Source organism: Synchiropus splendidus, chromosome 6, assembly GCF_027744825.2.
Source record: "Synchiropus splendidus isolate RoL2022-P1 chromosome 6, RoL_Sspl_1.0, whole genome shotgun sequence".
Lineage (NCBI taxonomy): Eukaryota > Metazoa > Chordata > Actinopteri > Syngnathiformes > Callionymidae > Synchiropus > Synchiropus splendidus.
In genome coordinates, this window is record NC_071339.1 from 1,226,380 (window position 1) to 1,237,836 (window position 11,457).

The window sequence follows — 11,457 nt, forward strand, 5'->3', positions numbered from 1 at the left end:
TGCAGACCTCCACCTCGCCCCTCAGACCTCTGTCCTGCAGACCTCCACCTCGCCCCTCAGACCTCTGTCCTGCAGACCTCCACCTCGCCCCTCAGACCTCTGTCCTGCAGACCTCCACCTCGCCCCTCAGACCTCTGTCCTGCAGACCTCCACCTCGCCCCTCAGACCTCTGTCCTGCAGACCTCCACCTCGCCCCTCAGGCCTCAGTCCTACAGACCTCCACTTCGCCCCTCAGGCCTCAGTCCTACAGACCTCCACCTCGCCTCTCAGTCCTGCAGACCTCCACCTCGTCTCTCAGACCTCTGTCCTGCAGACCTCCACCTCGCCTCTCAGTCCTGCAGACCTCCACCTCGCCCCTCAGACCTCTGTCCTGCAGACCTCCACCTCGCCCCTCAGACCTCTGTCCTGCAGACCTCCACCTCGCCCCTCAGGCCTCAGTCCTACAGACCTCCACTTCGCCCCTCAGACCTCTGTCCTGCAGACCTCCACCTCGCCTCTCAGTCCTGCAGACCTCCACCTCGCCCCTCAGACCTCCACCTCGCCTCTCAGACCTCTGTCCTGCAGACCTCCACCTCGCTTCTCAGACCTCCACCTCGCCTCTCAGACCTCAGTCCTGCAGACCTCCACCTCGCCTCTCAGACCTCAGTCCTGCAGACCTCCACCTTGCCTCTCAGGCCTCAGTCCTGCAGACCTCCACCTCGCCTCTCAGACCTCAGTCCTGCAGACCTCCACCTCGCCTCTCAGACCTCTGTCCTGCAGACCTCCACCTTGCCTCTCAGACCTCTGTCCTGCAGACCTCCACCTTGCCTCTCAGACCTCTGTCCTGCAGACCTCCACCTCGCCTCTCAGACCTCTGTCCTGCAGACCTCCACCTCGCCTCTCAGACCTCTGTCCTGCAGACCTCCACCTCGCCTCTCAGACCTCTGTCCTGCAGACCTCCACCTCGCCTCTCAGACCTCTGTCCTGCAGACCTCCACCTCGCCTCTCAGACCTCTGTCCTGCAGACCTCCACCTCGCCTCTCAGACCTCTGTCCTGCAGACCTCCACCTCGCCTCTCAGACCTCTGTCCTGCAGACCTCCACCTCGCCTCTCAGACCTCAGTCCTGCAGACCTCCACCTCGCCCCTCAGACCTCTGTCCTGCAGACCTCCACCTCGCCTCTCAGACCTCAGTCCTGCAGACCTCCACCTCGCCCCTCAGGCCTCAGTCCTACAGACCTCCACTTCGCCCCTCAGACCTCTGTCCTGCAGACCTCCACCTCGCCTCTCAGTCCTGCAGACCTCCACCTCGCCCCTCAGACCTCCACCTCGCCTCTCAGACCTCAGTCCTGCAGACCTCCACCTTGCCTCTCAGACCTCAGTCCTGCAGACGTCCACCTCGCCTCTCAGACCTCTGTCCTGCAGACCTCCACCTCGCTTCTCAGACCTCCACCTCGCCTCTCAGACCTCAGTCCTGCAGACCTCCACCTCGCCTCTCAGACCTCAGTCCTGCAGACCTCCACCTTGCCTCTCAGGCCTCAGTCCTGCAGACCTCCACCTCGCCTCTCAGACCTCTGTCCTGCAGACCTCCACCTCGCCTCTCAGACCTCTGTCCTGCAGACCTCCACCTTGCCTCTCAGACCTCAGTCCTGCAGACCTCCACCTCGCCTCTCAGACCTCTGTCCTGCAGACCTCCACCTTGCCTCTCAGACCTCTGTCCTGCAGACCTCCACCTTGCCTCTCAGACCTCTGTCCTGCAGACCTCCACCTTGCCTCTCAGACCTCTGTCCTGCAGACCTCCACCTCGCCTCTCAGACCTCTGTCCTGCAGACCTCCACCTCGCCTCTCAGACCTCTGTCCTGCAGACCTCCACCTCGCCTCTCAGACCTCTGTCCTGCAGACCTCCACCTCGCCTCTCAGACCTCTGTCCTGCAGACCTCCACCTCGCCTCTCAGACCTCTGTCCTGCAGACCTCCACCTCGCCTCTCAGACCTCTGTCCTGCAGACCTCCACCTTGTTTCACAGGACCCGTCAGGGTGGGAGGAGTCATTGAATCCGGATGCAAGCTGTAACCAAGAGCTTCGAGAGCTTGGCTGCGAGAGAGAAGCTGTATGAAGATAGCAGCGCCTCAGTCAGCACCGTGCTCTCTGTAGATCTCACTTTGTTTTCCCCTGATGATGTCATGAGTTGAGATAGCGACAGTTGTTAGACATGTGCTGTTCAATAAGTAACCGATCACTGGAAATGCTTCTGTGAGGGCAGAGCCTGCGTGTGTTTGAGGACTCATCGTGTCTCTGCTGGGAAATGAGCCATGTTTTAGTCTGTCATTCTGTGAGTGTTTAAAATGTGCCCGGCTGGAAGGGAGTGACCCAGATACTCTGTTTATGATGCCCACAGCATGTTTACAGCCCCGTCCTTCCTGGACCACATGAATGCTGCCCAGTGTTTTATTGGTGTTTGTCTGTCCGTGAGATTACAGTAGCAGACCTGCAGGCCCAAACGTGACTTCCATTATTGCTCCGTAAAAATCCTCTCTCCAGAGGAGCCATATTCTCCGGAAAGTGTGCTCAAACGAACGTCATAATGCAACGCAACAATTAAGTCGGAGGAGTCACATGGCTTCCAACGTGTCCAGTCCGTCTGGAGGAGCAGCACAGTTGGCAGCTCCCGGGCTTTTCGCTGTGTCTGACTTCCCCGTGGCTTGTTTCCTCCTGCAGTTGGAAAAAACAAAGCTCAAGCTAAATAGTCTACAGCTACGTGTGTGTGTGTGTGTGTGTGTGTGTGTGTGTGTGTGTGTGTGTGTGTGTGTGTGTGTGTGTGTGTGTGTGTGTGTGTGTGTGTGTGTGTGTGTGTGTGTGTGTGTGTGTGTGTGTGTGCGCGCGCGCGCGCGTGCATTTGTTTGACATACTTGTGAGTGCCAAGTCTTGAGAAGTCACCTTCTAGTGAGGACATTTTGGTGTGTGAGGACATTTTGCCCTGTCCTCAGAAGGTTTAGAGGGTTCAAACATCAGTAAAAGTAGTTTATAACTGGGTTTTGGTTTGGTTCAGGTGAGCCATGTGTTTTGGTTGGGTTCACGGAGAGAGGCTGGGGAAAGGGTGACGGCCATGAGAGGTCCTCACAAACAAACCTGTGTGAGAATGAATGATTTCTCATGGATTCCTAGCTAACAATGAGCGCTGGGATCTATTTATAGAACAAGTTTCTGCCTGAACTTTTGGGCGCCATCACCATCATTCGCCCAGTACACGGTTGAGTCCTGCTCCACGTGAGAGGTGACACATTTCTCCAAACCTGGTCCTGACTTCATCCAGCATCGATGGCTGCGGCATATTAAAATGAAAGTGCGAGTTTAATGAGTAACAGCCAGGAAGGTCGCGGTGCTTCAGTGTGTGTCCCGTGACAATGCGCTGAGCTCACGGCAGTAAAAGAAAAAAAAAGCCCGGCCTCCCTCCCTTTCCTGTATATTGGAGTGGTGGTCATGTGACTGTCGGTAAGCTACGTGCCGCGCACACATTTTACCTGCTCGGCAGGTATGTTGACCTAGTAGGTGGAGCGCGCGCCCGCGCGTGTGCGAGGAGGAGGGCGAGCGCATCGATGAGCAGGCAAACAATGGTGGCAGATCAAGTCGGGCTGTGGTATGTGGCAGTTGGCAAACACTCCTGTCACCAGCTCATGTTTGAGCAGCAATTCTGCTGAAATTCAGTCCAACCGTCTTGACATGTTTCATAAGAGCTCATTTGATTGTGCCTCTTTTTTCAGGCGGGAGGAGGGGGTGAGGGTGAGGGGAGGTCAACTATCCCGGTCATTTGTTTATCAAGAGAGTGGCCGGCATCTGGAGGTGAAACGGTGGTCAGCTGACCTGTCCCTCGGAGGTCACTCCCAAACTAGAAGAAATACTGGCACGTGGAGCCGTTGACCCGACACCAAACTCTTCAGGTTTGATGTGAAATGAATCGATGAAGTAAATCGATGACGTTTTCCTCATGGAAAGTTCCAGCGAATCACAGGCGACTGGTCTGACAGGCCCTTCAAGAGGTCGTCGGCGTGAATCTTCATCGAGCTTGGAATCAGGTGACGTGTTTGGATCTGACTGCTTGGAATGTGTCACGTACCAACAACTGCTCCTCTGTTTGATAGCGATTGAAAAGGAGCAGAATCAGATCACGGAAGAATCTTCGTGACACCAGCATCTGCCAGTCACTGGATATTCACTGTTTTTCCCTGTATTACAGTAAACTCAACAGAATCTGGTTTCCATCTCCAACCATGAACTCCATTGTGATTCTGACCTGGTTCTTATAAGATGGTTGGACGCCGGTGCCATCGAGTGGCGTCACTGGAGGCAGCAAACACCAGTGCTGTGCAGGGATTTGTCCACGTGTTTGAGGAAGGAGAGGAGTGTCATTGGAACCATAGACTTGTTTGATTCCAACCACATGGTTGTGGAAGCCATGACTGGGCCTATAGTGAGAGGATGAAGTGCCTGAACGGCTCAACACTGAACGCTAACGTTAAACTCTCTTCAGACAGAGCATGTCATGCGTTTGGGTCAACGGTGGGACTGAATGGGTCCAGTGTTGACGCCTCCTCACCCATGTTTCTGTCAGCTTCTCTGCTGTTTTGATAGCTTGCTATCGTGGCTTGTTTACGCTGGAAAACCCTGGGCATGTGCAGTCGCTTTCCAAACCTGTTTGAGGCAAACGTTCAGCAGATGGTTGTCACTCGTCCCTCATTCTTTCAACTGGCTTCAGCTGGCGCTCATGATGTTCTGGGGGAAGAACTGGCTTCCATGCTCACTGAGAACATCATCGCCATTTCTGCAGTGACCTCACAAAGGTTTGGCTCTGGAGTTGTTCCATTCAGAACTGGGTTTATACTGATTTACAGTCATGATTCAGCTGAACCACCTTTGCAGATGACAGACGACCATTTCATGCTGCAGATTCATGCATGTGTGTCGGGGGACATGCGCTGTGCAGATGAGGCTTCATGAAACTGTGTCCTCATCCTCAGAGCTCAGTCGGTGCTGTGCTTGAAAAATGATGTGAGCAGAAATCCTCAGACTTTATCAGTGAAACTGAGCTGCATCATGCTGCACGGCGTGGCTGAACATGATAAAGTTCCACTTGTTGCTCTGGTGAATCTCCACTTTCTCTTTCTCTCATGCCTGTTTGTGTGTCACTGGTCACGGGCCAGTGCTCCTGCGGGTCTGGCCTTTGGTCGATCTTTAACTCAGCAGGAACAAGAATGTGCAGTCCCCGATTATTTCCGGGGAATTTCTTTCTTCCTGCCTTTGGTCGTGATCTCTCATTCCCGATCCTCGCGTGGTCACCTAACGTGACCCACCAAGCTGCGGAGGGCAGCTCCGGCTGGAGGCGAACCTCCTGCCAGGACACTTCTCTTCGTGCCGCTCCGTTTCTCGGGTCATATCGTGGATGGAAAGCCAAATATCACCGCCTCCTCTTATTATTTTCTTGTCGTTTTCATGCTTCTTTTTTCTGCTTCTTCTTTGTTTTCCAACTTCCTCCTTCACTCTAACTTTATTTTCCTGTATTTTCCGCAGCTGTTTTCACCAGCCTTCATCCACACTGCTCACTTCTAACGGTTTTTCCCTCCTGCGTGTTATGGTGCCGTCCATCTGATCCATTGTTCCACCCGCTAGCTTCCCTGCCGTCGACTCTGAGCTGGGTGTGATGTCACTGTCTCTCAGGCCTTTTTGAGCTGTGTATTTCAAGTTGGAGACAGTGTTTCCCACCATCGTTCCTGAGAGGCGTTTACACTCGCCCGGGTGCTGCAGCAGGTGTCATTCAGCAGCTCTGGCCATTGTTCTTCATGCTTCTTAGTTGTTACTCCTGTGGTGGCTGGGAGGTGCAACACAAAACTCACAGAGACAAAAGGAAACACGCAATCGCTCAAACACAAACATTTAGCATTTCTTTTTTTTTTTTTTTTTGTGTTTGTTTCTTTGTTTTGTGTTTCAACTCGCAGTATTTTGTCCCTTGATGACATGAGGCTTTATGAGTGGCTGGTAAAATGCCTGCCACTGTGGCTGGTCGTTGTGGTTGGATTTTGTTTTGAAAGTCACCTGTGGTCACGTTTTATGAGTGAGACTCGGGACAGAAAGACTTACACATGCCACCGAGACATATTCACACCCAGGGTTTACACACGCAAATGATTTACACAGAGACAGCAGCGATCACAACACAAAGGTGTTGCCGTAAAGTGGTACGTGGCCCAGCAGGCGCTCAGCGACATCCGCTGCCTGAGTGAGATGAGGCAGCCATGACATGGTGAGGATGATGACGATGATAACGGTGGTGATGATGATGATGATGTGAGGATGACGATGCCGATGATGATGATGTCCACTGGGACTGGCCTGGTCAGACAGGGGAGCTGCCTCTGTCCAGAGGGCCTCTCCTCTGACTCCCCCATGGAGGAAACTGGAATCGAGCTGAGGCCACTGATGCCCACTGATTCTCTTGAGAAGCTCGTCCTCTCTTCAGTGAGTTTCATCTCTAGTTTGGAGTCATTTCCCAAGCATCATGACTGGCCACAGTCTGCGGTGGTGACTCGCCATGAGCTGCACATGTTCATGTTCCTGAAGCTCATTGATCTCCGAGCCTGTGAGTGTCTCGGCCTGGGACTGAAGGGACCTCAGACTGCGCCACTCGGGGACCAGACCAGCCCAGTAAATACACAGCTATTGTTTCCGCTCCTGTTATCATGCCTCCATCAACACGCCAGACCTGTTGCACACACACACCAGGCTGAAACCAGAAACTGCCAGAGCCACGTTACGTTGGCCGGCGCTCCATGGAATGCAGAACCTACTGGGCTTGTTGGAGAGTTTCACCAGACTCCAGCTGAGCCGGGACAGAGCCGGGAAGAGTCACAGCTCGGGACCAGCCTGAGCTTTCTCTTTCAGCAGGGCTGCTGTGGTCGGAGGTGTCCGTCAGGTGTCAGTCTGCTGGGCACCTGGACACCACACATCAGCAGCGTAGTGCTTCACTTTACTCCCAGATGAGGGTAGAAGTCATACTGTCAAAGGAACATCAAAGTGCTCAGTGCCATAGCTGCTCTGTATACGTGAAAACGATAAGGCGCAATCATGTATTCTGTGTATCCAGTACTCAAGTTCAGGGGAAGCACCAGCACGTGTCTCCTAGAGAAAGTAAAGTCACTCATTTTTTGATGCACGTGTCATTCAAAGTTCATAAATGTGTTTGTAAACGTGATTCCAGTGTGTGCAAATCGTACGGAAAGAGAGGGCACCAAATAACGTTTTTGTAAATGGTACGTTTTCAAAAGTACACTTTCAAGTATGTATACTCCAAACCATATATTAGTAGTTTACTAGAAAGTCTATACTTCGTCGGACTGAATTGCAACATTTTTAGTTTACTCAAGCATACTTTCAAGTATTCAGTAAGTACACAAGAAGTGTACTACTGGTGTACTTGGAATGTACTTCTCATCCACATTTCAAATAATAAATGTATAGGTTACAGCAGACCTGGGCAAAGTGCGGCCCGGGGGCCAAATGCGGCCCGTTGACTGTATTTATGTGGCCCTCCTGGAGTCAAACTATAAAACTGACATGACTGACTGACATTTTTGTCTTGTGCATTGTTTTTTGTTCATTATGATGCAACTGAAACATAACTTTCTCCTTTGATCATTTTTCTCAATGGTTCGTCTTTTTACTATTTTAGTAAGTATTTCTCAGCCCTTAAAATACATCAGAATTGAAAGTAGATTTTGAAATGTGTGAGACACATCAAGACTCTTTAAATGGAATGAGGTTGAAATGAAATGAAACACAACAAAGCAACATTTGCTGTGCATTTTTAAAGTGTCATTTCATCATCACACGCCTGCCGTCATCACTTGTTTTCTCTCAGCCTCCTCTCTTTGGGTTTGACGGCCCCTCTCTACAGTCACAACGTAGCTCCTGGCTCCGAGGAAATGTAGTTGCCCACCTCTGGGTTATGGTCGTATAGTTCTGGTCATAATCTCTGTGAGTCATGGAGTGCATATTCACCTCCCAGTTGTGTACAGCTCACGGGCAGTGTGCGCATCAGCAAATGAGTAGTACTAGTTTAAGTATTCTTGGGTATAATATTAGTATTCATATAAATCATAGTATTCAGTCTGCTGCTTCTAAGTATTTCAAATGTGGTACGTCAGAAGCAAACTTCCGGTCGACTGCCTGAGTTTAGCGTACTGATGGTACACTTGAACAACCCTCTTCTTGCTAAGAGAAGCCTTGGACCTGGAGAGAGGGAGAGCATGAGACCGCTCAGGCTTCTGGAACCAAACATCTCTGGCTGCCGTCATCAGAGCCGCGGTGAGCTGCATGTCCAGTTGATTTGAAGACAAGGTCCTGCTCCAACAGTGGGCAGTTTATGGCGGCTGAAGGGCGAAGAACAAACCAGCAGTGGCGGAACTGGCCATAAGAATGACTCACTGCTGAGTCCTAAAGTCCAGCACTAACGGCACACGTAAGCTGTCGCTGTGATAAACTGAGTAACAAACAAAAAGAGCATGACCTCAAAGTTCTGGCGCTGTGCTGTGGATCAGGAATGGGAATGAAAGTGTCGGCGTGTGCTTTTGAAATTCAGTATCAAAGTTTATTGTATAAAAACGATTCAGGCAAATACAAAGACTTTTCATTGCGAGCAGAAGGGCGACAGCTCGAGGGTCGATCAGGACAAAGAACAAGTGCACGGACAGGTGGGTACAGTTCAGGCTCCGGACCCAAACGCCTCACCACCTCATTTGCTGCTGCATCATGAAGATCCGCACCTTCACTTCATCACAGCAACACAAGCCAAAAGAGTTTCAAACCAATCAATCTCAACTCTTCCAGAAAAAAAAAAAAAAAAACATCTTAAAAATATTGGTTCATAAAACCTACTGGAGCCAAAAACAATGGCTTACATTTTAATCAACACCTTCCTACAGAGAGGAAGTCAGTGTCTTAACGTTCGGGGCAGCGTGGTGGTTTCCCCCCCGCCAACAGGCCGCGCCGGTTTTTCCTGTTTCCTCAACCGCCTGGCAGCGCAGCCATCCTCACATGCCCACGCCGATCTCCTCCACTTTCCAACCGCTGGAGTTCTTTCCGAACTTGTAGACCAGGCGCCGGCCGTCCACCCGCTCCAGGATCTCTCTCTTGTAGTAGTACCTGAGGAAGGAGGCCGCGCGTCACTCTCCCTGTCACGGAGCAGGTGTGGCGATGTCACGGGCGGCTGCTCACCTCATGGCGCGACTGAGCTTCTCGTAGGTCATGCTGCCGTTCTTCTTCTTCTGACCCCACATCTGGGCCACGGCCTCCGACTTGAGGAACTTGAAGACGCCTTCGCAGCGGTCCTCCCACTTCATGAGGCCCTGGTTCTTCTCGGGATGGATCAGGATGTCCCGGATGAACTCCCACAGGTGGGTGCCGCGTGGCGCTGCAGACGGAAGCCGCGGCCGCTCAGTGTTTGCTCGCGCCGATGCTGACAGTTCCGCGGCTAGTTCCGACACTCACCGTGTTTGTTTTTCTTGGAGTGGTCGTAGAAAGCGCTGGGGTCTCGTCCAGTTTTGGGGGGTCGACCACGGGGCCGCTTCAGCGGAGACTCTCCCTTCTCCGTCTTGATCTGTGACTCTGCGAACACAGCTTCCATGAGACGCCTATTCTGGCTCACTCTTCTGTCGCGCGTCCTCTCGCTCCTTACTTGAGTTCCTGGGACAGGCGAACTCCGGCTCGGACTCACAGCTGCCAGATTCCGGGGAGCCGATGCTCGGGAAGCCGAAAATGGCGCCTGAAGAGTGGACAACGTCAGTACGAGCTCGGGCCACTCGTCGCTCCGGAGACTTACTGTTGGGCGAGGAGCTGTAGTCGCTGTCCGACTGGTTATCAGACAGGTAGCCGTCTCTGTGGTGCATGATGGGATGCATGGCCAGTGTGTCGAGGTCGAAGTCCTCTGCGGTGTCGAAGCGCTCGTGGCCCATCGCCGCCTCAGCTGTCGACGTATTTCCCCGTTAGACGGCTGACCGCCACACCCACTTCCATCACACAGAGAGGCGTCTACCTTGGCCGAATCTCAGGGTGCTCAGCAGGGGGTACTTTGGCACGTTGGGTCCCAGGCTGTCAAAGAAGCGGTCCAGCAGCGTGCAGGTCTCCTTGATCTCAGGCCCGGAGAGAGTCTGCAGCTCTGCATGGATGAAAGGACAGAGGTGAAACCTTTGCTTCCACGTAGATTCCAAAAAAGGGCCTTACCGTATTTGGTCTTGAGCTCCTGCAGGTTCTGGTGGAGGCGCGGACCGATCTGCGGGCCAAAATAGCCCATCATCTGGTGCAGGTCCAGCTGGCACAAGGTGCTGCCGTCCATGGTGCAGTAGGCCAGACTCAGGCTGCTGGCATCAAAGCCGCTGTCCTCCACGTGGTCACTGATCCACTCCAGCACGTTCTCCTTGCTCCAGGAGAGTGGGTTCACCTGCCGGTACCACTGACCTGAGGCGCAGAGAAGCAGTTTTGCTTTCAGTTTCTCCCCCACCTCTCAAGCATTTGGACCGAAACGAGCCGTCGCCAGGTCAGGACTCCTGAACCCAAGGTCAGGCAAACAAAGAGCGGCCTGTGAGGTGGCGCTATTGGAGCATTATGTCCAGTTAAACATTGACCGCGCCGTCAATGATTGAGCCGCCGCCGGCCAAATGAGGTCAAAGCAAAACAGAGTGAGCTCATGGGCTTTGGAAGCGTGAGAATGGAGAGAAGCTTCTCACCGCTCAGGCCGCAGTCGTACGCCGGCGTGTTGGTGTGGTGCAGGCTGGCGCCGGGCAGCAGGTGGGGCTGCTGGTGGAGGTCAGGGATGCCGCTCGGGTACATGGTGAGGTTGGCGTGGGTCAGAACGCTGCTGAGGCACGGGGAAGCCATGGCCACCCTGAGGACGGCAGCGCAGGCGTGAAGACGCGGACCGAGACGCCTCAGCTGTCGGGGGCGGCCAGCTTACCTGACGGCTGAAGCGGAGAATCCACAGGCTGTGATACACGATCCACGCTGTCGGGAGGGAAAACATCCACTGGCTGAGCCGCCGGTACACCTGCTGCGCTTTATAAGCTCCGCGGGGAGGAGGGGGCGGAGCTCAGGTGAGCTGAGGGAAATTCCAGCGAAGCTCTCGCCACACCTCGAGGCTCTGCTTTCCCGAAAGCTCTGTCAACACAACAAACCAGCATTTCTCTCTGTCGTGTTTTTTTTCTTCCTAACACGCTGCAGACGGTGCCAAGAATGTCTTTTTGACAGCTCATCTAAACGTTGCTATTGATCCAACATCAGTCCCACTCCTCAGCATTTCAACTGATTGAGTCCAGTCAAAGCCAAGACAAAGTCTTCTGGATCGCTGCGAGGGGGTCGTGACCTGTCCGGCGTCTTGAAACAGCCCTGGCATGTCTGTTCAGTCCGCACGGCCGTCCGAATTAAAAGCAACTTTAGTGT

At 53.1% G+C, this 11,457-nt stretch overlaps 1 protein-coding gene across 1 annotated transcript; it reads right to left on the reverse strand.

Moving 5' to 3' along the window:
* Positions 1-8,606: 8,606 nt before the first annotated feature.
* Positions 8,607-11,037, reverse strand: elf3 (E74-like factor 3 (ets domain transcription factor, epithelial-specific)). Its single transcript, XM_053868601.1, has 9 exons — positions 10,976-11,037; positions 10,749-10,906; positions 10,246-10,479; positions 10,058-10,180; positions 9,845-9,988; positions 9,701-9,787; positions 9,514-9,630; positions 9,241-9,436; positions 8,607-9,168 (listed from the first exon to the last, which is right to left on the reverse strand). Exons 2-9 carry the CDS (start codon positions 10,897-10,899, stop codon positions 9,057-9,059), a joined length of 1,164 nt encoding a protein of 387 aa, XP_053724576.1. The 5' UTR covers positions 10,900-10,906; positions 10,976-11,037; the 3' UTR covers positions 8,607-9,056.
* Positions 11,038-11,457: the final 420 nt, after the last annotated feature.